Consider the following 27141-nt stretch of genomic DNA (forward strand, 5'->3'; position numbering starts at 1 on the left):
CCCTAATCTCCCTAGCCTTTCCTCAAAAAAGAATCATTTTGGTTGCCCTTTTCTTTATCGTTTCTATGAGATCTCTCCCAGGAAAGAGACTTGGGAGTTCTGATCGACAAGTCGATGAAGCCGTCCACGCAATGCGCGGCAGCGGCGAAAAGGGTGAAGAGAATGCTAGGAATGATAAAGAAGGGGATCACGAACAGATCGGAGAAGGATATCATGCTGCTGTACCGGGCCATGGTGCGCCCTCACCTGGAGTACTGCGTCCAGCACTGGTCGTCGTACATGAAGAAGGACATGGTACTACTCAAAGGGTCCAGAGAAGAGCGACTAAAATAGTTAAGGGGCTGGAGGAAACTGGGCCTCTTCTCCCTTGAACAGAGGAGATTGAGAGGGGACATGATCGAAACATTCAAGATACTGAAGGGAATAGACTTAGTCGATAAAGACAGGTTGTTCACCCTCTCCAAGGTAGAGAGAACGAGAGGGCACTCTCTAAAGTTAAAAGGGGATAGATTCCGTACAAACAAAAGGAAGTTCGTCTTCACAAAGAGAGTGATAGAAAACTAGAATGCTCTTCCAGAGGCTGTTATACGGAAAAACACCCTCCAGGGATTCAACCAGAACGTACGCAGGTAAGGCTAGTCTCAGTTAGGGCACTGGTCTTTGATCTAAGGGCTGCCGCAGGAGTGGACTGCTAGGCACGATGGACCCCCTGGTCTGACCCAGCAGAGGCAATTCTTATGTTCTTATGCCTCTGTAGACATGGCAATGCTGTGCCGGTTCTTGTGAAGCTTAAACATTGACATTTCTGAACCTGCAGTTCAACTGCTGCAGCCTTTTTTTTTTTTTTTAATTTTTATTTATAAAATTTTCATTCTTACAATAAATGAATATCATAATATTTAGTTTATAATAATTATAGTTGTATGTACAATATCATATCATATATATTGAATCCCTTTCCCCTGTTATTTGTTTTTTCATTTTTCCTCATATTAATTTCTATATTTCCCTCCCTAACCCTATATTATTATTATCAATGTGTTAAGATATCTGATCTTTAGAATATTTTGTCAATGGATCCCATATTTTCTTAAAATTTTTTATATTTCCTTGTTGTAATGCCAATATTTTCTCCATTTTGTAAATGTGACACACCGAGTTCCACCAGAATGTATAATTTAGCTTGGTATAATCCTTCCAATTTTGTGTGATTTGCTGCATGGCAACTCCTGTCAATATTAAAAGCAATTTGTTATTGTTTGCTGATATTGGACTTTGTGTTCTCATTGCAGCCTTAATTGTTGGGTCATAGCGAGAGGAAGAGGTGTCTGTGAGAGTACGCACCATGGCTAATCGTTTCACCACCATATGCTTGCCGTAACGTTTCAAAAGTTTCATTACCGCTCTTTCCAAGTTTAACACAAAATTCAATCTCACACCTCTGGAGTCCTCTCACAGACACATCTCCACATCTGCCATGACGAAATCTACAAAGTTCTTCCTCTCACTGTGACCCCATTTTTGGTGGATTCAAATGCCTACATTTATGCAGTGGAGGAGTCATCAGGTTGGGGAAAAAAACAATGAAGATTACGGCAGTCCAACTGCAGGTTCAGAAACTAGAATATTAGCCTAATCATGTATCTATGCACTTCAGGCCAGTGTGTTGCCTCTTGTTGTTAGACAAACATACATTCATACATAACAAAGGATTCTGTAAGTTACATGTGAAAATAGGAGCACAGTCCGGGTTCCGCCCATATGTATACCTTTTTTGCAAATATCTGCTATGTAAGTTAAGCATGTATTTAAAGAATAGTACTTGGGTAGAATTTTGGCATTTATGCTCATATGTACACATATCCAATACACACAACTGGGTGAAGATTCAAACTCAGGGTTTGTTCCCAAAATTCATGGATACAACAACAACTGGTGAAGGAACAAACAGTACTTTAAATACCTTTTTAAGCTTCAGTGGCGCTCAGAATCCAAGATGGAGTAAAAAACCTCAGTGTGGGGTACAGAACCCCTAGAGAGCGTTTTTTGTAGAATCTATCATTGCACCATTAAAAGTGAAAAGGTAATGAAAGTGCTTGTTAAAAAACATTCTTAAATTGTTATGTCCATCTAGTGAAATAACTCTTCAATATGTGAATGAATTCAAAAAACGTGAGTTCATAAAGAACTTATCTTGAATGTTCAATTAGCGTTGACCCGGCAAGGTTCTGATGCGTTTCGCCAACCCTGGCTGCTTCAGAGAACCCGCTGACTTGCTAGTGAACCACTGCTTAAAATGTGTCCTGGTTCAGAGGAACTTCTTTTACATTTCTGTGACACTCTCTAGGGGTTCTGTACCCCACACTGAGGTTTTTTACTCCATCTTGGATTCTGAGCGCCACTGAAGCTTAAAAAGGTATTTAAAGTACTGTTTGTTCCTTCACCAGTTGTTGTCATATGTACACATATACATATGTAAAGGCTTTTATGCTATAAATTTATGCACATACATTTTAGTGCCTTTGTTATAGAATTGCCTCCCCCCCCCCCAATATGAATACATTTGGTCTATGTAAGCTGATATTCAGCCAAATTTTTCTGTTTAACTTAAGAAGTACAAAAATATATAAAGCCAAAGAAAAATTTGGAGGCGGTCAATACCAAATACAGTACTCCAATCTAAAAGAACAACTCCTAGTTCTTTAATTTGCACACAGGACCTAACGTCCAATCAGGATTTTCTAAGAATTAGCTATAATTAACCAAGGGTGGTTTATCAGTTCACAGGAACCTCCTATCAAAAATGAAGGAGTTCACCTGGGTATGTCCACAGTTATTGTGTACCCCACGAGCGCACATATATGTGATTATTTAAATTCAAAAGTGTTGTGTGCAAAAATACAGAAATCAAAAGGTGTAAAATATTTAATAGCTTAAACCCCTGAGTCCTTATAAAAAGAAGTTTCTACCATAATTTTAAAATAATCAAAAACGGCTGAGACTTATCTTAATGATAGCCGCAAGTGTTCCAAGCATCTCTTTACTTGACAAGGGGGGGAGGGTGCCTCGGCTGATTGCCCTACAGAGTACCCCGTTTTATGTCCTTCTCAGGGACAAACTCAGGGGTACAACCTGGTATTCTCAAATGTTAGCATCTCCATACCCACAATCTCCCCATTTGTTTATTTATTTTTTTAATAAAATTTATAATTTCATACTATCTTCAGTTCTAGACAGATTACAATATAACATATTTAAAATTCTACATACAAATCAAAATTAAAACAAAATTCCAAGTTACATTTTTTTTTTTTTTTAAATAAAAGATGGAATTTCACATCTTTTACGTACAAGTATTGCCAGCTGCCATGAGAGGTTGTTGCAGCCATTTTCTTAAGGCAGCCACATGGGGCAGAACTAATGTGGGCTTTGCTTCTACCCTCATTGGTCCTGAACCACCAGGGAGCAAAGGTAGGCCCGGGGGGGGGGGGGAGAGGAGGATGAGTGGTTGTTTTGGGTGGAGAGAGGGTTACTTAAAGGCATGGTTTAGAGAAGCAGGAAGGGAAGGGGGGCTAAATTTGGAGATAATATGCAGTTGGGGCCCACATAACTGTCTTTCCTAGGCCCTGGTTGAATGTTAGCTGGGATCTGCAAAAGCACCGGCGGCTAGCTGCAGGACAAACAGCCCCAAATATTCAGTGTTGGAGCTAATTTAATTGGTGATGGCCAGCATTAAAAAAAAGCCCCCACTGACTGCCACTGGCCAGATAATATATGTCCTTTAGGAAAAAAATAGTGTAGATGACACACTACAACCTGAGGACAATAGCTAGTATTAATATTTATAAATTATACCAGTGGTCTCAAATTTGCGGCCTACTAGGTACTATTTTGAGGCCCTCGGTATGTTTATCATAATCACAAAAGTAAAATAAAACAGTTTCTTGATCATATGTCTCTCTAGCTATAAATTATAATATTATTATTAAGACTTAGCTAAAAGGAAGGATTTATAAAGAGTTTTACCTCATGCAAAATTGTCATTTCTTTAATAAGACATTAACTATTTTTTCTGAGGCCCTCCAAGTACCTACAAATCCAAAATGTGGCCCAGCAAAGGGTTTGAGTTTGAGACCACTGAATTATACTATTGGAGAAACAAGGCAGGGAAGTTACTAGCAAACTTTTTGGGACCTTGTTGGAAGCAGTGCCGGGTGCAAAAAATTAAGGGTCGAGCAGGGGTGGTTTATACATCAGAAAAGGATATCATGAGCAAGTTTGAAGATTTCTACCAGGACTTGTACAGCAAAGGTTTTTATGATACCTCGCAGAAGATGCCTTCTTCCCAAATACACATTTATTTCAAGTACTAGAGGAACAGTCAGATTACTTTAATAGGCCCATAAAAGCTAAAGATTTATAGACAGTGATTAAATGTTTTAAACTGGCTAAACTCCCAGGGCTGGATTGCTTGGGTCCTGAGTTTTATAAAATTCTGCCAGCTCAAACAGCAGCAGCATTGGCAGCCAAGTGTGGAGGGATGCTGCTACCCACACAATGTCATGCTCATGTTGTGGCACTCACCAAATTGCAGTGTAGGAAATGGTAACCAGTCTCAGACAACAGAAATGTGCCTGGAGCCAGGGAGAGCAGACCAAGGAAATGATCCAAGCCTGTGAGAGATGGGAAGTAAGGAGAGGGGAAAAGAGAAGGAAGAAGAATTTAGAGAAAAGGGAAAGAAAGTATGAGAGGAAAGAGAGACTGATGAGTAAGGGAAGGAAGTGTGCTGGGTGAATGGACTTAAGGGCCAGATAGAGAGCATGATATGGAGGGTTGAGGAGAGAGTGGCAGGACTTATTTATTTATTTAAAAGATTTCTTAACCGCCTATAACTAGGCGGTTTTACAAAAGACTTAACTTTTGATTTGGCCTCTTGAGTCTTCCACTTGCCCCAGTGGCATAGTGCTTGAGTAGATCCTGACTATGCAATTTGAACTCAGGCCCATTGGGCAGCAGCACAGCTGTGATGTGGCTGACGGGGATCCCCCAAACCTTTCCAGCCAAAGATTCCTGGCATCTCAACCTCTTCTCATCACCCCCCCTCCAAGGTGATCAGGGGTCTCAATTCCACTTCCCAATGCCCAGGTATTTTTTTTAATCCTTTAGTTCTTCACCAGCCGCAAGCAGAAACTTATACCTGCTGCTTGCACCTGCCCTGAGCCTTACATCTGACACAACTTCCTGGTCCCACAAACAGGAAGTTGCATCAGAGTGAAGTCTTGGGACCCGTGCAGCAGTGGGTATGTTTATGTTTATTTAAAACTTTATATACCTCTTACCTTTGCTAAGACATAATACAACTTCAAAATGAAAAGAACTTCATCAAATCATGGGAGAGACCTAAGAGTACCTGCTTCTTGCTGGCGAAGAACTGAAGGATTTTAAAAGTACCAGGGGGGTTGGGGGAGCAGAGTTTAGAAACCTCCGGTTGTACAGTACTTGTGAGCTGTCTGTGTGTTTTCTATCCTTTAGTAATATCAGCTAGTAAAGGATGATGGCCAAAGGAGCTTTGGCTGCATTCCACTTGTCATACTCATCCTCCTGGTCATTGCCACAAGCTTGGTCAGAAAGCTTCGCTTCACTTCACTTATTTTGTTATATTCTGAGACACAGTAATGATACATCCTTTGAGAGCCTACGTATTAATTGACCTATTCTGATGCAGAAACTGTCTTCAGCTGGATTCTGCAAATTTCCATTACCTAAATTACCATATTTCAGAATGAATTAAAAAGTATATATATCCTGCCTCACTGACTCGTTTTTTAAAATTCTGTAGCTGGTTCATTTCATCTAATATCTCCTCTCTATTAAAGATTTGTTATTATTTCAGTAAAAGCTTTCTTTAGGTTGTTTTGTGATAATATTTAATAAATATGGCACTGTTATTCTTCCCGGGAGTTCAGAAGCTACACAGAAATCTGCCACAGTGTCAGGGCAACTATTTCATAAAGATCTGAAACTTATATTTTAAGGTTTGCAAAATATTTCATTGGGATGCATCTCTCTGAGATTTAATGGTTTCAGCACTGGTGCCGAAACCATTAGCATAGAAATGCATTTAAATGTGATCATTAGACAACCCACAGTATGTTTAAAAAAAAATGGCAGTGCTGTGGATTGCTTGAGAGAAGAGGAGTCTAAGGGCACCCTTTCTCTCCCACAGACTAACCAACCACTCTGCTCAAATGGACTTCCTGCGAGCCTGAGCTTCCTCCCCCCTCCTCCCAACCTAAGAAATCCCTGGTGGTCTAGTGGACCCTTCCCAGCCCTTCCCCAAAATCTAACAAAAGCTCTGATGGTCCAGCCCCCCCGGTGGTCCAGCAGACTCACCTACAGGTACACATCCAGACCCAGCCCAACCTGACCCCCAACCATGCTGGGCTGAGCTTGACATTGACCCCCCTAGTTATCAATAGCTCTAGTGGTCTAGTGAAATCCTACTCCTATCCCTTCATATTACTTCAGTAGGAGGCAGGAAGAATGCTTTCTCCCTCCTGCCTCTGGGCTTACCCTCTTCAAAATGGTGGTGCCCTGCCCCTGCCTGGTGCGTCCTAGAATGCACTGGGCATGACCTAAGTACCATACAAGGAGTTTTTTCCTTATGTGGTACTTAAGTCCCACCTAGTGCATCCCAGGATACACCAGACAGGGATGAGGCACCGCCATTTTGAAGAGAGCAGGCCCAGATGCAGGAGGGAGAAAGCATTGCCAGAGGTTGTGGTAAGAGGGGATAGCGTAACTGGTTTTAAGAAAGGTTTGGAAAATTTCCTGAAGGAAAAGTCAATAGTCTATTATTGAGAAAGACATGGGGGAAGCCACTGCTTGCCCTGGAACAGTAGCATGAAATTCCCAGGTACTAGTGGCCTGGATTGCCTACCGTGACAACAGGATACTGGGCTTGACGGACCGAGTAAGGCTATTCCTCCTGCCTCCTGTGTAAGGCATGTGGAAGAGGGTTTTCACTGGATCACCAGGGTCTGTGGTAACTAGGGGGTTGGGGTCATGCTTAGCCCAGGGGGTTTGAGTCAAGTCAGGTGGGTGGGTCCACTGGGCCATCAGGCTATTCTTTTTTTGAAGGAGGGAAGGAGGGTCGGGAGAGATCCATTGGATTAGCAGGATTTTTTTTTGGGGGGGGGGGAGAGACAAGGGAAAGGAGCCACGGCATGCTTCTTTTTGTTTTTCCTGTCAGTGAGATTTGAACCTGGATCCCTTGACTCACAGTTCACTGTGCTAACCACTAGGCTATCCCTCTAACTTCCTTGCTGCTTTGTTCAGAATGGCCATAATGCCTGCAGCTGACATAAGAGTAGGGTTTTCCTTTCCAGTTTTACCTTCAGAGGAAAGGGAAGAGGACTGCAATCACTGGAAAATTAAGAGGTCATGCCTTATTCTCTCCAGTGGTCAGCTGCTCAATTAAAGTAAACATTTTATAACTCAAGACATGACTGAAACATGGACATGGACATTTCTTTCCAGTTGAAAATCCCTTTTTCGACGTCCTACTTTTGGGCCCTCCCCAGATCCACCCAAAACACCATCATTCCCCCTTGCTATTTGGACAAACCACAGTGTGAAATGTCCAAGTTATGACTTTCCAAAATCAGAATTTGAACATTTTTGGCAGATGGATGGTTTTTTGGGCATTTGGAGGAAATTCTAGAAACGGCACCTAATACGTGCCAAAATCATGCCTATGTAGGCGCTGTACTGTGCTTAACACCACTATGGGCATGGCTAACACCAGAAGTGGCATTAGGTACCATAAAGCACCTACCTATTCAACATCTTTATAAGAGACTTGGCAGAAGGGCTGCGAGGTAAAATAACATTATTCGCCGATGACGCCAAACTAAGCAATGTAGTGGGCAAAAGCACAATAGACATAAATTCAATGTCCGACAACATGATGCATGACCTAGTCCTACTGGAGCGCTGGTCTAGGTCCTGGAAACTCAGCTTCAATGCCAAAAAATGCAAAGTCATGCACCTGGGCAGCCAAAATCCATGCAAGACTTACACCCTTAATGGCGAGATCCTAACAAGAACTGAAGCAGAACGAGACTTAGGAGTGATCGTCAGTGAGAACATGAAGACTGCCAATCAAGTGGAGCAAGCTTCATCCAAGGCAAGGCAAATCATAGGTTGCATACGCAGGAGTTTCGTCAGCAGTAAGCCTGAAGTCATTATGCCATTGTATAGATCCATGGTGAGGCCCCACCTGGAATACTGTGTGCAATTCTGGAGGCCGCATTACCGTAAGAATGTGCTGAGACTGGAGTCGGTCCAGAGAATGGCCACCCGGATGGTCTCGGGACTCAAGGATCTCCAGTACGAGGAACGGCTGGATAAGTTGCAGCTGTACTCATTCGAGGAACGCAGAGAGAGGGGTGACATGATCGAGACATTCAAGTATCTCACGGGCCGCATCGAGGTGGAAGAAGATATCTTCTTTTTCAAGGTTCCCGCGGCAACAAGGGGGCATCCGTGGAAAATCAGGAGCGGGAAACTGCACGGGGACACCAGGAAATTCTTTTTCACTGAAAGGGTGGTTGATCGCTGGAATAGTCTTCCACTTCAGGTTATTGAGGCCAGCAGCGTGCCTGTTTTAAGGCCAAATGGGATAGATACGTGGGATCTATTCACAGAGAAAGGTAGGGGAGGGTCATTGGAGTGGGCAGACTAGATGGGCCGTGGCCCTTATCTGCCGTCTATTTCTATGTTTCTATGTTTACGTAGGCGCGATTTATGACAAAGATAGGCACCGGAAATGTAGGCCTGGAAAATCCTAACCTATATTTCTGGCACCTATCTTTCCCAGAGACGTGATTTACTATTTTGTGCTGTCGTGTGATTGAAATGCAATCAGTGGTTGCTTTTTAAATGGCTGCTGATATCGGTGCAGTATAGTGAATCCAGACCTTTAAACTGCTGCTTTGAAAATGAGCACCGTAGTCTCTCCATTTTGGCCTTTTCTGAATGACCCTTTTACCCCTCAATCATTTAATGATCCAATTGATTTGTATACTGGCTTCTTGCTTCAAATGTTCCTTAAAAAAGTTATTATGTGTTTTTGCCTCCAAGGCAAGCTTTTTTTCAAAACTCTTTGCTGTCCTTAACTTTGCTTTGCCTTTGACTAGTCCATTCCTTATGCTATATCCTAATATCTTCAGTTGGATACTTCTTCCATTTTCTGAAGGATGTTTTTATAGCTCTAAAACCTTCTTCATCTCACTTTTTAATTACCTGTATGCTGGTTGTTATTTGATCTACCAGCTTTTTCTATCACATGGAATATATCTGATCTGGGCTTCCAGGATGGTATTTTTCAACAACATCCATACTTGATATACATTTTGATCTTTGCAGCTGCTCCTCTTTTCTTTTTTTTCCATTTTCCTCATTTTCATAGTATCCTTTCTGAAAGTTAAATGCTAATGTATTGGATCTCCTGTGTATATTTTCTTCTGTTATTATCATGTTTCGGTCATTAGTAAAAATGAGTGTGAATTATTTTACTTCAATATATTTTTTCAATTTTACATTTCAGGCAGAAATTTTAACAGGCTTTCTAGTACGCTATCCTGCAGATGCTGGGAAGGCTGGATCCATGTTGATAGAAAAAGGTTGCAAGTTGGTCATTGTAACCTTGGGAGCTGAGGGCTGTGTAGTACTCTCAGCAGAAGACACCACCCCAAAACATATCCCTACTAGGCAAGTCAAGGCAGTGGATACTACGGTAAGTGTCTTGCAGTTTAACAGCCTTGCTTTGGAAGAGGCTATTTAATTTCCTTTACAGTGCAGTTATTAATCAGATCTTTGGGCAACTGCACAAAGGCTGTTTTATGATGTGTAATTGATAGCCAGCCTAAGTGTGTTATATATTACATCTGGATCTTATGGACTAAATTCTATTATGCCACAGCTGTCTATTCATCTCTATCCAGTTCTAGAATCAGTCATTCTCACCCTCATTCTATAAGCAAATGTAGACCAGTCCCAGGGTGGTTCTGAGTATCAAAGATGTAAGATGTATTTTCAGTGTTAGAAGAATGGTCTAACATCTGGCAACTAAAATTCCAGTACAAAGACATGCAGAGTGATGCATTTGGGGAATAGAAATCAAAGGGAGCCATATGTGCTGGGATGTGAGAGGCTGATATGCACGGAAGGGGAGAAGGACCTTGGGGTGATAGTGCCTGAGGACCTGAAGGCGATGAAATAGTGTGACAAGGCGGTGGCTGTAGCCAGAAGGATGCTGGACTGTATAGAGAGCCGTGTAACCAGCAGAAGAAAGGAGGTGTTCAAGCCCCTGTACAGGTCACTGGTGAGGCCACACATAGAGCATTGTGTTCAGTTTTGGAGGCCCTATCTGAAAAAGGATATAAGAAAACTTGAAACTGTCCAGAGGAAGGTGATGAAAATGGTAGGGGTTTGTGCTAAAAGATGTACAAGAAGAGACTCAAAAACCTGAATATGTACCATAAGACCCATCAAGGGAGGGTGTGGAGAGGAAAACAGTGATGGATTTCAAGAAAGCATGGGATGAACATAGAGGCTCTATAATTAGAAAATGAATGGTATAAATTGATGAACTAAGGGTGGTTCTGGGCACACTTGCAAGGTCTGTGTCCCGTACATGGCAACTCAGTTTAGAATAGGCTGGGGAGGGCTTCAATGGCTACAGTAATTTGGAACATGAGGACAGTACTGGTCAGACTCTACGGTTGGTATCCCGCAAACAAAGAGGTGGTTTGGATAGGCTGGAGAGAGCTTCGTAGCCTGGAACCAGAGGACAGTATTAGGCGGACTTTGCGGTTAATTCAGATAACCTTCCCCCAAATTACCCACCTTAACACCTTCCAATTAAACAAATACCATAAATAGATTGTAACCTACCCTCTCTAACTGCATTCCATATGTATTTTTCATACAGTTCTTCACTGTCAGTTTAATTTCCATCCTATAAGTTCACATAGAATTTTTCTTTTTTCAACCATCTTTATTTTCTCTTCTTTATTAATTTTCAGGTACTTTAGTTAGATTGTGAGCCTTCGGGACAGTAAGGGAATTTTTTAAGTACCTTCTTACTTCTCATTTATAATCTTAATGTATATTTTCTTCAAACCGCTTAGAACCTAAAGGATATAGCGGTATATAAGAAATAAATTACATTACATTACATTACATTAATGGCCCAGAAATAACTAAGAAAAAAGACAATTTTATATGAATTTAGAATATGTGTAAATATTCAGCAGACTGGATGGATCATCCAGATCTTTATCTGCTGTTATTTACTATGTAAATGTAAACTTAGTAACTTCATGGCATGTCCCCTAGTCCTTGTACTTCTATTACTAGAAACAAATAGGCTTGAGTTCTGGGGGAAAACAAATGGTTTTGGTGTTCATGTTTCAGTGAGTTTTATTTTTTTGCTGCTGTTGAGTAAAGCCATACGTCATTCAACCATTAGAAGAGCTCTCCCAGTTACACCCTTTCACAATTGCTTGAACGTACCCAAGTCTTTAGTTTATAGTGGTTGTTGGAGCAGAGTGTGTGCAATGAGAGAAAAAGATTATTTTGCAAAACCTAAAACTAAATGCAAATTATTTGTTTTAATAAAGCTTACTTAGCCTTTACTATCAACATTTTCATCTGATGCATTACAACACTTTCTTCCAGTTAAAGAAGTGGTTCTCAGCCCAGTCCTGAACATACACCTAGGCAGTCAGGTGTTAAGAATACCCAAACTAAATATGCACAAGATAGATTTACATATAGCAGAGGTGGCATATGCAAATTTCTCTCATATGTTTTCATTGTAGATATCCTGAAAACCTGATTGGGTTGAGAACCTCTTGGCTAGAACATAGGACAATTCCTGTGTTGAACCAAAATGCTGGTATTATGGTTTAAGCTTTACTGGAAATTTTGCTTGTGTTCATGGACTACTGAGCTCTCTCCTTTGTTAGTTTCAGACATCCATTTTTTTGGACCACTTTGAATTTTCTTATATTATTCTGTGACTTTTAACAGCTGCATTATTTTGTTACTTACTGTCTTTTAACTGGTCTCTATTTGATGTCCAGTGATTTCCAATAGGTTTTTGTTTAGATTTTCATTCTTGCAGTACCCTTGAAGATGAAGTAGACTTTTTAAAAAAAAATGTTTTTAAACCTCAAAAAAGTTTCTCAAAACCAAAAATATTGTATAAAACATTTTTAGAGGTTTTACAAAATACAGAGCATCTCTGAGTTTTGCCCTGCCATAGCTTCTGGTATGTATTTATGTGCTGTGGGAAGGGGTGTTTCTCTTTCTCAGGATTGCATTTTTTAAAACTTCTGTTCTTTCTCAAAGCTCTTATGGGGCAGTGTCACTTCTTCACTTGACTTTGGGGCTGCAGTCTGAGGTTAGACTGCAACAGACCTTGCAAAAGGTTTTATGCTGGGATATCCCTCTTTGTTTAGAACAGGGGTGTTCACACTTTTTTGGCTTGCGAGCTACTTTTAAAATGACCAAGTCAAAATGATCTACCCACAATAAAATTTTAAAAAACACAAAGCACACTGTAAGCAGAGAAAATGTTAATTATCATTTGTATTCGGGGTTTTTTTCAGAGGTCAAGGCAGATGACTTTAAAATATGCATTGTCACCTCAGTAACAACTATACAAAAATAGACAAATACAGTATACCTCCTCCCCTTTTACTAAACTGTGATAGCGGGTTTTAGCGCAGAGAGCTCCATTGAATGTCCTTCGCAGCTCCCAACGCTAAAAACCACTATTGCAGTTTAGTAAAAGGGGGCCATAGTGCAAAATATAGACAGCAGATATAAATTCTCAAAAAGGACACATTTTGATCACTAAATTGAAAATAAAATCATTTTTCCTACCTTTTTGTCTGGTGATTTTATGAGTCTCTAGTTGCACTTCCTTCTTGTGTAAATCCAATATTTTTTTCTTTTTGTCTTTCTTTCTGCCTCCTCCCCTTTTCTTTCTATCTCTCTTTCTTTCTATCTCCCCCTGCCCCCTCTTTATTTCTGTCTTTCTTTCTCTCTCCCCTTGCCTGTCTTTTTTTCTCTGTCCCCCTGCCTGCCTTTCTGTCTCTCTCCCCCTGCCCCTCCCCCCAAGCCATCGCGCCAATTTCTCCACTTCCCAGATTCTTTTTATCTCTCCCTGCCGCCCCCCTTCCCCCCCAAGCCACCACGCCGATTTCTCCCTGTTTCCCCGAGACAGGCCTGGCGCGTACAAACACCAGGCCCACAAGCTTTCATCTACGATGTCAGTTCAGATGTTGGAGAGGAAGTTCCAGGACAGCCAGGCAACAATTGGCTGGCCAGAACTTCCTCTCCGACATCAAAATTGATGTCAGAGGTGAAGTCTTGTGGGTCTGGCGCTTGTACGCGCCTGGCCTGGCTTAGGGAGGCAGGAAGAACAAGATTGCAAAGGCAACGCGATCAACTGGTTGATCATGATCGACCATTTGGGCACCCCTGGTTTAGAGGATCAAAAGCATGTTGAGATAAGGGCAGGAAGAGGACTTGGATTTCAGGTCACTTATGCAGCTTCATGGAAACCAAGGAAAAGGGAATATTTTTTTTTAGCTTCTGTTCATTAAGTTTAATTCATACATTTAGGTGAGAGCCTTCATTGTCACTTTTAATTTAGCTCCTGTATATATGCATTTTCTTATAATATCATGTGTATACTGGAAGATACATTTTTGTACCCCTCACTTGCATGTTATTTAGATATATACAGTAACTATGATCCCCATGAACTCAGAGGTACAATTTTCAAATTGGTCACATTGGGACAAAGACTGCATGTTTATTTACAAGCTGGCTTTGCACCAATTCTCAACACAGAAACTTGTATTTGTGGAACTTCTGTCTGGGCAGAGGATGTGAGCAGATGTATGATGGTGAACTCAGGCAGCTTAATTTAAAAAGGAGTATCTTTTAAGTTTAGCTAAGCTGATATAGTCCCAGTCTGCAGATTGTATGCCGGTCAGTCATGAGTAAAGGGGTAAAAACGATCAAGAAGATGTATGCAAAAAACTGAAGTCCTTGGCCCAGCAGAGCCTATCCATGGAGCCCCTCCTAGTTGTGGTGGTGGAAGAGAGGAATGGGAAGGGCTGAGAACAGCAGTGATCCTGAGACAAATTTGAATATGCTGTTGCAGGAGATCTATTGGTTGAAGCATGACATTGCCGTTAAAATGGCAAAAAAATGTGAAGAAACATTTGAGGGATTGGTCACCAGAGTAGCAGAAGTGGAAGAGACATGGTTACCAGATATCGGGATTTACCCGGACATGTCCTCTTTTCAAAATCTGGCACTTTGTCTAGGTTTTGAAAAGCTTCCAGCTCGGGACCACATCGGGAGGGCATCTGCACATGTGCGAATGCAACATGACAACATTACGTGCATACCTACTCATCATAGCATACCTACTCTTATTCTGTGGCCTTTATGCAGATTCAATATACGTTAATAAGCAGGATCTATTTAATTCCCAAGAAGATCTTTAAGATGGGAGTGTTGGAGTTGGCATACACATGGCGAGGGTGTGGAGAGGAGGGATATTTTTTTCATATGTAATGGGAGTGTAGGGTAGTACAAGAGTTTTGAAGAGGGTACAGAGGGACATTCAAGAGGGATTGCGCTTGAGGATTCCCCCAGAGGCTCTGCCTTTTGGGTCTGGTACTGCTGGAGTTTGATTATTTCTTTTTGTTTTTGAACAAGATCTCAACGCAGTAATGGGAATGTATTTTCACGCCTCTCAGTCTATGTTTCATGGCCAGAGGGTTTAGATATATCCAGACATTATCAAGATGTCTCAAGAATGCAGGAAAGCATTTCTAGCCATGAGACAAAAAACTAAAGATCTTGGGGCAATGCTGGGACTAAATATGTCTTTTTTTTTTTTTTTTTTTTTACACCAAAGCAACTTAGAGCTTTTCTGTACTTGAAGAAGTTAGGGTTGATATGGATATGATGATAATTGTACATGTTAAACCTTTCTATTTAATATAACTAAATTTGTTTTATTCTCCGTATAAATGATCTTATCTTTTCGAGCCGCTCTCCCCAATTTAATTTGTGGTCCAAGAAAGAGAAAATAATATACTTCTGTATTATCTTCTTATATATAATTAAGACCCCCTTTTATCAAGCTGTATTAGGGGGGGGGTTTATCATGGGCTCATAGAATTCTTATGAGCATCAGAGCTTTTACCGCAGCGGCCTATGATAAAAACCCTAATGCAGCTTGATTAAAGGGGGCCTAAGTATTTTCTTTTTCTTTTTTTTTTCTTTTCTATGTGTTGCTTTAACGAGTGGATACTTGTGATTGTAATTGCTTAATATGTTTAAAAAAAAAAGAAAATGGGTCAATGCCTATTTGAGATTTAAAGGAATCTCCAAAACAGATAAGAACTATATGCAAGCCATCCAAAATATTTGTGAACATATCTTGAAAGATGTCCTCAATTACTCTGCAGCAAATAGTCCCCAGAGGATTCATTTGGATCATGTTTATTGGAGCAAGGGGCACAGCTGGGATTCAGCACCACGGAATATGATAACATATTTTCATGATTTTGCAATGAAAGGGGAGGTTTAGAAAAAAGCCAGATCCTCTGGGGATATTAGTTGGGATAACTGTAAAGTTTTAGTTTTCCAGGATTTGGCTAAACAACTTTACAGCAATGCCGAGAAATGAAGGAAGTTGCTAAATATATACTGCAAGCTGCAGTGAGGTATATATAAGTGGTTGTATCCATTTGGGCTCTGAATTACAGTTTCCGGAAACTCGTACTGAGTGCAAATGGTGGTGGAAGCTTGGAAAGCATTATCAGATCTGGGCTGCATAGATTTGCCAGTAACTATATCACTTATCCAATCGCCCTGTACAAATTCAGAGAACTCCACAATGCAAATGGATAAGAGTGCATGAAGAAGGAAAAATTCTACTTTGACTGTGGAAGTTGTAGACACTGATAGGACCAGGGACAAAACATTGGCAACAATTGCCTGCATATGGTAATGAAGACTGCCAAGTTAGTAGGATATGAGAGATATGACTATAGATGTGGGAGGTGAGTAGCTAGAGGGTTTCATGGAATGGGTAATAAAATGTCTGTAGTTACCGTGAAGGGACATTTTCAATATGACGTCTAAATCCAAGTTTAGACGTTTTTCGGAATACGCACAAAAATCCAATAGCGAACATGACCATTTTTAAAACAAGAAAATGTCCATTTTGTTTCAAAAATGGCCAGTTCTCAGATATATTTGTCCTCTGTGTGTCTATCTTTTTGAACCATTAAAAAAAACCCAACATGACCAAAAGAAAAGTGCTTGAAACAAGCCATTGGGATGTAGGAGGGGCCAGCATTTTTAGTAGATTGGCCACACAGACATCTCAGCAGAGCAGCGGGGGCACTGCAGTGAACTTTACATACAAAAGTCCTAGGTACGCATCTTACCATAACCTCCACGCAACTGTATCCTACACCAATAGCCCTTATTTCTGCAGGTGTCACCTATATGTAGGTACAGTGGGATTAGAGTGGGGTTTGAAAGGCTCACAGATTCCACCATGAGTATAGTAGTTAGAGTGGGATATGGGCCTGAGTCTCCATCTCTATAGTTCACTACACCGACCACCGACACCTTTTTTGCTGCTCTAATAGGACTGACCATAACATTTGAAGCTGTCATAGGCAGGTATGCATTGCTTCATTCACATTCTTGGGGGGGGAGGGGTCATGCCTTCATCCCTCCACTAGTCATCTGGTCAGTTATAAAAACAGGTCTAGCTTCAAATGTCCAAATTGTGCCCTGGACGTACTCTGCAATGTTCCATTATTGCAGAAAAAGTCCAAATTATAAACCTGCCCTAGTCCCATCCAAAATATACATCCATCATACCCCCTTGAGATTTAAATGCATTGCAGACAAACAGCATAGAAATCCATCTACATTGAGGAAAATGGTCAACTTCCCCTTTTTGATCGCTTTGCTGTCTTGTTTAGTGAGCTGTCCCAGATGTGTGCTAAATCTACCAGAAAGCTAAACCCCAGGCATACCAACACACATGCAGGAAATGCTTCTAACTTTTCTGAAGTATATTTTATTGAGCAAATATATTAATTGTACTCTCATTTACAGTTCTTTCTCAGAGGTTTCTTCCCCTGGGCTTAGTTTCAGAATGTTGCTCTAGTAGATAAGGATAAGAAATTGGGAGGCAGGAGAATAGACCAGCAGAATGGAAAGTTTTCAGAGCTGGGTTGCTGAGCATTCCTGCATGTGCTCGGATAGCTCAAGAGGTGAAAAGATAGTCAAGTTTCAAGTTTATTTAAAAATTTGATTTAATCGCAAAATCTTAATCCAATCCCATTTACAAATACGTAACAATAAAATCAGAATAAATAAAAACACATTAATTGCATGAGACAATAATACAACTTTTGACCAACCAAACACAACAGGGAAAAAGGAGAAAAAAAGGATTAAATACAATTTATAAATAAAATAAAAAGGGCATGGGTAAAGAAACAATAGGATGGGAGCAGGTTACCCGCTCACTTTTCACTTAACAGCATTATTAGTCCACTAAAGAGTATCCTGATTATATAGAGTTCGAATAACTCAGTTAAAGGCGTCCTTAAAAAGCCAGCTTTTCAGGAGACCTTTGAACTTACTAAGCAATTTTTCTTCCCTTATATTAATTGGGAGCAAATTCCAAATTTGAGGAGCTGTGACAGAGAAGATCGTGTCTCTCCTTGAATAGATATGTCTTAGTGAAGGGACTAAGAGGAGAGATTTTTCTTCAATCTTAAAGATTTTGTGGAAATATAAGGAATTAAGAACCTTTCTAAAAATGCAGGAGCTTTGTTCATTAAAGTTTTATGTGTAAGTCATGCTATTTTATATGTAATTCTATGATGTACAGGTAACCAATGCTTTTCCTTTAGTAGTGGAGTCACATGATCAAATTTTTTTCTTTTTAGTAATTATTTTAATTGTAGTGTTTTGAAGGATTTACAGTCTGCGCATTTCTTTTAAGGTTATTCCCTTGAGCAAAGCATTGCAGCAGTCAATTTTTGATATAACTAACTAGTGTAGTAAAATATTCAGTGATGATTCGTCCAAAAATGTGGATAATGATCTAGTCAACCTTAACCTATAGAAACAGTTACTAACAAGTGAGCTCATTTGATCACGATAATTCAATTTCTGGTCCAAAATGACCCCCGAGTATCTTTACCTTGGTGACTTCTGTTAGGGGTTAGGAGAGCCACATGTGATGCTGATGGAGGAAGAACTGTGTCCCCTTCTGTTGACAAAGAGTTCCCACAAGGCCAAGGGAAGGGCAGAATCAGAGGCCAGGTAGACCAGGAAGTAAAGGTGAGCCAAAAGTGAGGCAAAGGATTCAAGTTTAGATGAGAGAGAAAGGGAAGGTGGCCTTAGGAGAAAGAGAAGGGGGTTTGGGCTTCAACCTGCTACCATTTTGTTTGTGACAATACTATCAAAATACCAGTAGTGCAGCTATCGCTTCCACTTGAGGTGATGCTAAATTCTGCTGTACTACCGGCAGTTGTGACAGCTAGCCCATGATACAAACCTGTGTGCTGGCTGTCACAGCTGGCTACTCCTCTGCCTGTATATATCACACAACCTTCCTTTACTACAGGAGACAGTAGCATTTGCCCACATTATGATTTACTGTGAGTACATAATATATCTTAGTAAAAAGTCCTGATTGTCGTTAGTTTGTTTAGGATTAATCTGAGCATAGGAGCCAGCTCTGTGGGTGATAGTGAGTCCTAAGAAACTCACATATTCAGCAAGCTCCTTCCTAGTGTTCAGAGAGGGGTAATTTGCATTGTGTTTGGTACCCCCGATCATTTTGAAATGTCGATGCCCATGAATCTAAGTACCTGACATTTTAAATGGAGAGATTAATATCCATCTAATATAATAAAACGCTAAGCTGCACATGCGCACTCCCACCTGCGTGCGTCTGTTTTCCGTGAGATGTAGGGCACCTGAGGTAGGAGTGCAAGGGCAGAGCAAATCAGGGCAGTAGCAGGCCGCGAAGCAGCTTGTTTAGAGTGCTGCGGCCCCTGCTGGAGTAAGGACGTTTGTTGGGACCGCGGGATGGGGGCGGCAAGGGACTAAGTTGGCCGGTAGTGCTGTTTTTCCGTGATGGAGGTCTGCGTGAGCTCTCCCAGAGCCTGGCCCGCACCAAGACGCGCTCCTACGGCACTACGGCTAACACGCGAAAAGAAAACAAAAGAAAATAAAGAAAACGTTGGCCCTCGCCGAAGAAGCGGAAGGTGGAGGAGGGGCGTGAGGAGCCGGAGCTGTATGTAAGTGTGTGTGTGCGTGTGTATAGCCGAGGAGGAAGTGCAGCAGGAGCAAGGAGGTGGGGAGAGTGGATTTCCTTTACTTGGATGTCAGACATCAAGAGGATTGGAGTAAAAGCTTTGGTCCTGCGATCCTCACTCTTTTCCTGGGGCTACTGCTGGACAGGGGGGGAGCAGGACGTAAAGGAGAAGAGCTACTGCTGGACAGGGGGAGCAGGGAATGGGAGGGGTGCTGCTGGACAGAGGGAGATAAAAGGAGAAGGGTTACTGCTATATGGGGGGAGCAGGGAAAGGGAGGGAGGTGATGCTGGACAGGGAGGAGGTAAAAGTAAGGGAGAAGGGCTACTATCACCCGTTAATGTAACGGGCTAAACAACTAGTTATTAAATAAAGGTGTGAGCTAAATCCAAATAAATAAGTGCTTGTAAATAAAGAACACAAGCTATGTATAAATTACTAAGCAAAGTTTACTTCTAAGCTGAAAGAGAAAAAAAAGGGAGGGACATCTAACATCACGGATGCGTCTGCAGGACTTTGGATTTGATCCAATGTAAAGTTAACATGGATTTGAAAAATAGTGAAAAAAATTATTTAAAAAAGGAGTGTGTCTATGGTCTCATTTCACTGTGCTCTGTAATGCCAGAAAGTCACATCTGTCAGCTAATGTTTGATATATGAAGTTATTTGCTAGACTCGAGATAATGTTACAGTACTAAAACCAGAGAATGCAGCTCAGAGTCACCTTCCCCTCCCCTCCAGGCTAGAACTCCATAACCTCCCATACTTCCCAGAAAGCTCTGACTATTTCCATCTGGTCTCACATGATGGGACAGTGTCAGTCTAATGAGTGATATGCCTAGAAGCTTTGTTGTCTGGGTTCCTAGCTTTTGTATGATTGGTGAAGTATAGCAAGTAAATATACTATGCGTTATATGTCTTGAGAGATACTGTCCTCTACAGTTCATTCCATTCTTTTCATTTTACAGGACGGTGATTATATAGGATGTATCAGAATTGTCATTTTATCTTCTGAATCAAGGATATTGTTATGATTTTGGGTTTCCTTAATATATCCCCATTCCTGCTTGTTACCCTTAGGAGTCAAACACTCTCAATGAAAATTAGTAACCCTACTCAAACTCATATAACATGGCTTCAGACCCTGCTTTAGCTCTGAATCCCTCCTAGTTTCCCTAATTTCAAAGGTACAACAACTACACTCACGTAACGAATTCGCTGTCCTACTACAATTCGATCTAACCGCTGCTTTTGATGTCGTCAATCACGACATACTACTTTACCAACTTTCCGAGATTGGAATTGACTCCACCGTCCTAATGTGGTTCTCAAACTTCTTACGCTCCCGTTCCTACACCGTCAACACAAATGGCACCATGTCCATTCCTTGGACTCCATCTTGCGGTGTCCCTCAAGGATCACTCCTTTCCCCTATTCTCTTTAACATCTACATGTCCTCCCTGAAACTCTTTCAACTATCCCCCCTGGAAACAATCTACACTTATGCAGATGACATCCTTGTCCTCCTTGAGACTGACCAGAACCTCACCAACCTCCACGAAAACATTACAGCTTGCATAATGAGACTCCGTGCCTGGTCCCTCTCGGTACAGATGAAACTAAATGAATCTAAAACAAAACTACTCTGGCTCGGCCCAAAATTCGAACACCTGCCCACACTTTTCACACTACCCACAGGCGATACACTACAGCTCGAGTTCTCATGCAAGGTCCTTGGTATCACTATCGATTCCTCTCTCTCCCTCAATGACCACCTCAACTCCTTGACAAAATCATGCTTTTTCAGCCTTCACATGCTGAGGAAAGCTAGATCCTACTTCAGCCAACAACACTTTGCCATCCTTGTCCAATCCATCATCCTCTCCAAACTAGATTACTGCAACGCCATCTACTTAAATCTATCAAAAAAAAGTATTCTAAGACTCCAGCTAATCCAGAATACTGCAGCCAAACTGATCTTCTCAAAACGCAAGTCTGACCATGCCTCCCCACTCCTTGCCAAACTTCATTGGCTCCCAATAATCTCCAGAATCCATTTCAAATGTTCCTGCCTGGCTTTCAAGATCATTCACGGAATCCTGCCTCCTCTTATCCCACTGTCTTTCAACTCCTCCAGTCCCGACTCCTCCAGAACTGCCCAAAGGCTTAAACTAGCCTTCCCCTCTCCACGCGGCATCCACTATTCAGGCAAACTGAGAAAATCCCTTCTCTTCAAAATCACAGGTCTTTGGAACGACCTCACCACCCCGCTGCGGAACCTGAGCTCCCTTCAGTTATTCCGCAAACAACTGAAAACCTGGCTTTTTAGCAAATTGTAGCTCTATCCTTCCCCCCTTTCTCTCCCCCCTTCTACACATAAGTTCATGTAATCCTTTTTCTTCTTCTCTACCCACTATTTTAAGTTCTTGTAAACCGTGTCGAGCTCCATTCTCATGGAGATGATGCGGTATATAAACTTAAGGTTTAGATTAGATTAGATTAGATACTGGGCCAGCAGTGAAACTAAGGAGTGAAACCTGCTCAATAGTAGAGATGAGGACTTAATTTCTCAAGTGCCCAAGGTCAGCAGCCAGAGCAGATCATGGTTGTTGAACCAGTAACTGGGCTATCATCGAATATTGTCTTATTTTCTCTATGAGCTTTTTTTTTTGTTTTCTTATATATATATTTTATACTGTTGTTTGTTTTATAGTAAATTTATTTTTACACTAGTTATTATGCTGTAAACGTGTGGTACTTAGCTTGGGTTTGAAGAAACGCCCGGCAAACTTCCCACACCCAGTTTACAGACGGAAGATCTCCGTTTCGCTCTTATAGAAATAGTAAGAGCTTCTTCAGAACAGCATGTTGTTTGGCTTCAATATAAGCTTCGGTCCGTGACTATGCTCCCCACTATATTATATAATATAGTGGGGAGCATAGTCACGGACCGAAGCTTATATTATATTATGTAATATAGTGTGACCCTGCAACTTCTATTGCTGCCGGTGGTGGGGATCTGGAGAGGGAGAAGTGTGGATAGCAGGAGAGGCACCGGCTCTGGCTGACTGCATATAGGATGTGCCTCTCCTCACGAGAGACACATCCTGTAAGCAGTCAGCTGGCACCGGCGCCTCTCCTCCTCGGGCATTTCACGGCACACACAGTTTGCGATACACTGCCCTAGAGGAAAGAAGGGATACAACAGATAAGATACAACCATTTAAATACTTGATTGGTATTAATGTATAAAGAAGTCTTTTCCAGAGATGGAGAAGTGGTAAACTAGATTGGATTGGATTTATTATATTTGATATACCGCTTGTACATGAGTATTAAGCAATTTACAATACTAATACATTAGAAATGAGGGTTACATTTTCTATCATTAGAAAATTTTCCCTCTCTGTCTCAGTGGGCTCACAATCTAATTATAGTATCGATGTAAGAAGTATTTAAATACATGCTAAATCGGGGGTGGGCAACGAGGGCCGCAATCCAGTCAGGTTTTCAGGATTTCCACAATGAATATGCATGAGATCTATTTGCATGCACTGCCTCTCATTGTATGCAAATGGATCTCAAGCATGTTCACTGGGGAAATCCTAAAAACCCGACTGGATTGTGGCCCTCGTTGCCCACCCCTGGTCTAAACAGTGCCCTGGACATTCTGTTAAATGCTCAATTATTACTGCAAAACACGCTTTCACCACACCCTTTTGGAATTTAGACAAACGGGATAAACAGTTTAGAAAAATGTATAAATCACGGGTTTTGAAAATAGTGATTTGGACTTTTTAGCAAGAAAAACATCCGCATGCCACTTTATACCATTTTTTGGATATTTTTCTCTTTTGAAAATGAGCCCCTTTGTATTTGAATCATAAGAACATAAGAAACGCCTTCACCGGATCAGACCCTAAGTCCATCTAGTCCGGCGACCTGCACACGCGGAGGCCAAGCTAGGTGCTCCCTGATGGATTACTCGTATCCCTCAATGTGATTTGCAAGAAGATGTGCAATCATATTTACTGTAATCCGCCTTGAGCTGATTGTTTAAGCAGAATAGAAATGTTTTGGTTAGATTAGATGAGGTGTAGACGTGGAAGTTTATGCAGGTACTGGCTGATATTCAGTGCCAAAACTTGCATAGCTAGGTGGGTAAAGAGTTGGGTTACCAGATGTCCAAATTTTCTCGGACATGTCCTCACTTTTGAGGACTTGTCTGGGGTCTTTGGATGGCTTTTCAAAACCTGGCAGGTAGCAGCAATATCAGGACGGCATCTGCGCATGGGCGGATGCAACACGGTGACATCACGTTCATGCATGCGACATCATCGCGTCACACCAGCACCCGCCCTCCCAACAAGTGACCAGGTTGAGGGGCGGGGCTGGGGCAAAACAGGGCGTGACTCGGGTGGAACAGGGCGGGCCTGGAGGCGGGGCCAGGGGTCCGGATTTTCATTCCAGAAAATCTGGTAACTAGTAAAGAGAGGACTGCCTTTTGTGTGGTTCTATTCACCCATTTAGCCAGGCAGGTGCCAGCACTGAATATAACCTGTGCCCAAGTAACAGCCAGCTCCTCCCCAGCTCTGTCCCCAGACAGTGCCACGGCAGACCGAGCTGCTATCGAAGGCCCACCTGCTCAGCATCATCTTAAGTGTGCAGGAGCCTCTCATTATCATTTAAAAAAATGAGAAATGCAATGAGAAAAGATGACTAAAAAAGCTTTCACTTTTATATCCTGGCTGAGGAGACTGGCCTTTAAACAGAAATCCACCCAGTTTTTACATTGATAGATGCTGTCTTTGGATGTTTTAAATTTGGTTTTGACTTTCCCCTTGGCAAACTGTGCAACATCTAAGCTCAATCACTTCTATTTTTCTTCTGAGCTTCCCTCTCTCAAATGCTCTGTGGAAGTTTCACTTCCCCTTGTTTTCTGTAGTGTGGCAATATTGTAAGTAATAAACCGTAAATTGTAATGTAGGCAAACTACCACCGCTGAGAAGACAGGCCTTGTCAGAGGCTCTCATGGTAACAACCCCCTTTTCAGTTTTTAGCTGTTTATTTTAAACAGATAGAGGTATCTGTGTTTCTCTGAAGACAAGCAGGTCAGTTGTATTCTCACATGTGGATGCCACCAAGCAGTATTAGGTTAAGAAAGTTCTAGCAGTGTCCCACCATGCATTCGCAGGTGCCTTCCCACCCTACGTTTGAGTACGGGTCCATCAGTCTCTTCTTTTCCACAGGGCTGGGAAGATGCCTCTTTGCAATCTCTCCTCAGCGTGTTTTTTCTTCAGCTTTTCAAGTGTCTTCCCATATGGGTTGATCTTATCTTTTATCTTATTTTTTTCAGTATTTTAGTTTTTATTCCTTTCCCTGTTATTTCATAGTCAGTTTTGGTCCTTCAAGTTTTCTTTCTTTTCTTGCGGCTATTTAGGTCTGCTTAGGCCTGAGCACTGAGTTGTGCCCCTTTTTTACTTTCAAGACTGAAAAATGTAATTTGACTGTGTATCTTTGTTTAATGTTTAACCCTTTCAGGACCAAGGGACATATTTGTCCCATAACTTTAAAATCCTATAAATTTTGATTGGGATAGTCTACAGTTCTAAATTTGATATGTACGGATTCCATATGATACTGCCTTTATGTAAACAAACTGGTTCCGACATTCATTCATTAGCGTCGTTGCCAGATTGACGAGAAGATTCACTTGCCACACTGTCCATAAGCCAGAAGTGTGATTTTTTAAATAAAAATAATGATATTTCACAAAAAAAAATCAATTTTTTGGCATCTGCAAGCCCTTTTTACCATAAAAATGTCGTCAAAACCACAAAAATTGGCCTACGATCCTTATGGTCCTGAAAGGGTTAAGAGGACCCCCAGTAGCTTCAAGAGGTGCTCCCAATGAAACTGAGTGATTTCTGTAACAGGCCTGCACAGTTGGTGCATTGGTTGCCTAGGACCTAACTAACAGAAGATTGAAGTGTTTTCATAAGAACATAAGAATTGCCATACTAGGACAGACTGAAGGTCCATTAAGCCCAGTACCCTGTTTCCAACAGTGGCCAACACAGGTCCCAAGTGCACAGCTAGATCCCAAGTAGTAAAACAGATTTTATGTTGTGTATCCTAGGAATAAACAATGGATTTCCCCAAGCCATCTCAATAATGGCCTATGGACTTCTCTTTTAGGGAATTATCCAAGCTTTTTTTAAACCCCTTCTAAGCTAACTGACTTCACCCAGCAATGAATTCCAGAGTTTAATTACTCATTGTGTGAAGAAATATTTTCTCCAGTTTGTTTTAAATCTACTACTTAGTAGCTTCAGCGCATGCCCCCTAGTCCTAATATTTTTGGACAGAGTGAACAAGCAATTCACATCTACCCTTTCCACTCCACTCAGTATTTTATACATCTCTATCATATCACTCCTAAGCTGCCTCTTCTCCAAGCTGAAGAGCCCTAGCTTCTTTAGCCTTTCCTCATAGGAAAGTTGCCCCATCTCTTTTATCACATGGGTCCCAGCTGATAGGCTCTGGTTGGAGTATTAGTAATATGGTATTTTTCCTCCTATGTAGGGATTCAAGCCTTGAAAAAACACTGAGTAAAATATGTTGGTGAACAGATCCCTATTATAAAGACCACAAAGCTAAGTACTTCTAAATGTACATATACGCAAAATATTAAAGTTTAATAATAAAATAAATCTATACCTAGAAACTAGAAGATCCAGTGACGATAAGACACTTCAAGCTTTTGGCTATGAGCATGTTTGAGCCAAAAGTGGTGTCACTGAGGATCTGAAGTTTATATTTATAAGAGGTATATGATTAATTCACTATAGATAGTTCTTTCATGTTGGATACGTATATGTTCTGCCATTTTGTTCTTTATAATAATCTCTACCATTTTGTCTTGCACCGACGTCAGACTCACTGGTCTATAATTTCTCAGATCACCTCTGGAACCCTTTTTAAAAATCGACATCACGGTGGCCATCATAAATCAAGCAGAGCAAGGGGTTTCTTCTGCACTCCAATTTCCAGACCCTGACCCTCATAACCTGAATGTTGAGAGCATAGAATTTCAGTCCTTATAGCTGCCTGTGGGGGGTCACTAGAATATTGTTCACTTTCAACAAAGATTCCAATAAAAAAATGTTTGCTGTCTGGTGTGAAGTCAAGGCCCTAGATCTAGAGAATGACATGGGTATGGAGACCCGCGGGTACCCATGGTAAATCCGAGGTAAAAAATATTTTTTAACTTTCCTATGGGAGCAGTAAAAAGCCTTGCTACTTTGTTAAAAAAACAAACAAACTTCAAATACCACACTGGCATTTGTCTCTCCCCTCCCACTGCCCTGTTCATATCTTCTTGAACCTCAGAGCTCTGATCGCTGATACTCACAGGCCTGCTCTGAGACCTTCCTTCGGCCGGAGTTGTTCCATCTGATGCAACTTCCTGTTTCTTAAAAACAGGACATTACATCAGAATGAAGGCTGAGGGAAGGCTCCAGAGTAGGCCTGTGAGGTTTGGTGGCAGGGTCTCTGAGGCTCAGAAAGTATGAATAACCTGGCGGGAGGAGGGATGCTGTGTGCCGGACCTGCAGGAGGGGTATACCGCTGGATCCAGAGGAGGGAAATGATGCTGACATTTGACATAGGCATCGCTAGG

General features: G+C 41.4%; 1 protein-coding gene across 3 annotated transcripts in view; it reads left to right on the forward strand.

The window, feature by feature from the left end:
- Positions 1 to 27141, forward strand: part of RBKS (ribokinase) — a 164108-nt gene that overhangs the window by 78935 nt on the left and 58032 nt on the right. For 2 of the 3 annotated variants that reach the window (XM_033939328.1, XM_033939327.1), the window contains exon 7: positions 9611 to 9799. In XM_033939328.1, the coding sequence (XP_033795219.1) occupies positions 9611 to 9799 (189 nt within the window). Of the gene's footprint in view, positions 1 to 9610; positions 9800 to 11888; positions 12557 to 27141 lie in introns of those variants that run through there. The other variant, XM_033939329.1, reaches the window with a different exon arrangement.

This window comes from Geotrypetes seraphini, chromosome 3, assembly GCF_902459505.1.
Source record: "Geotrypetes seraphini chromosome 3, aGeoSer1.1, whole genome shotgun sequence".
NCBI classification, from domain to species: domain Eukaryota; kingdom Metazoa; phylum Chordata; class Amphibia; order Gymnophiona; family Dermophiidae; genus Geotrypetes; species Geotrypetes seraphini.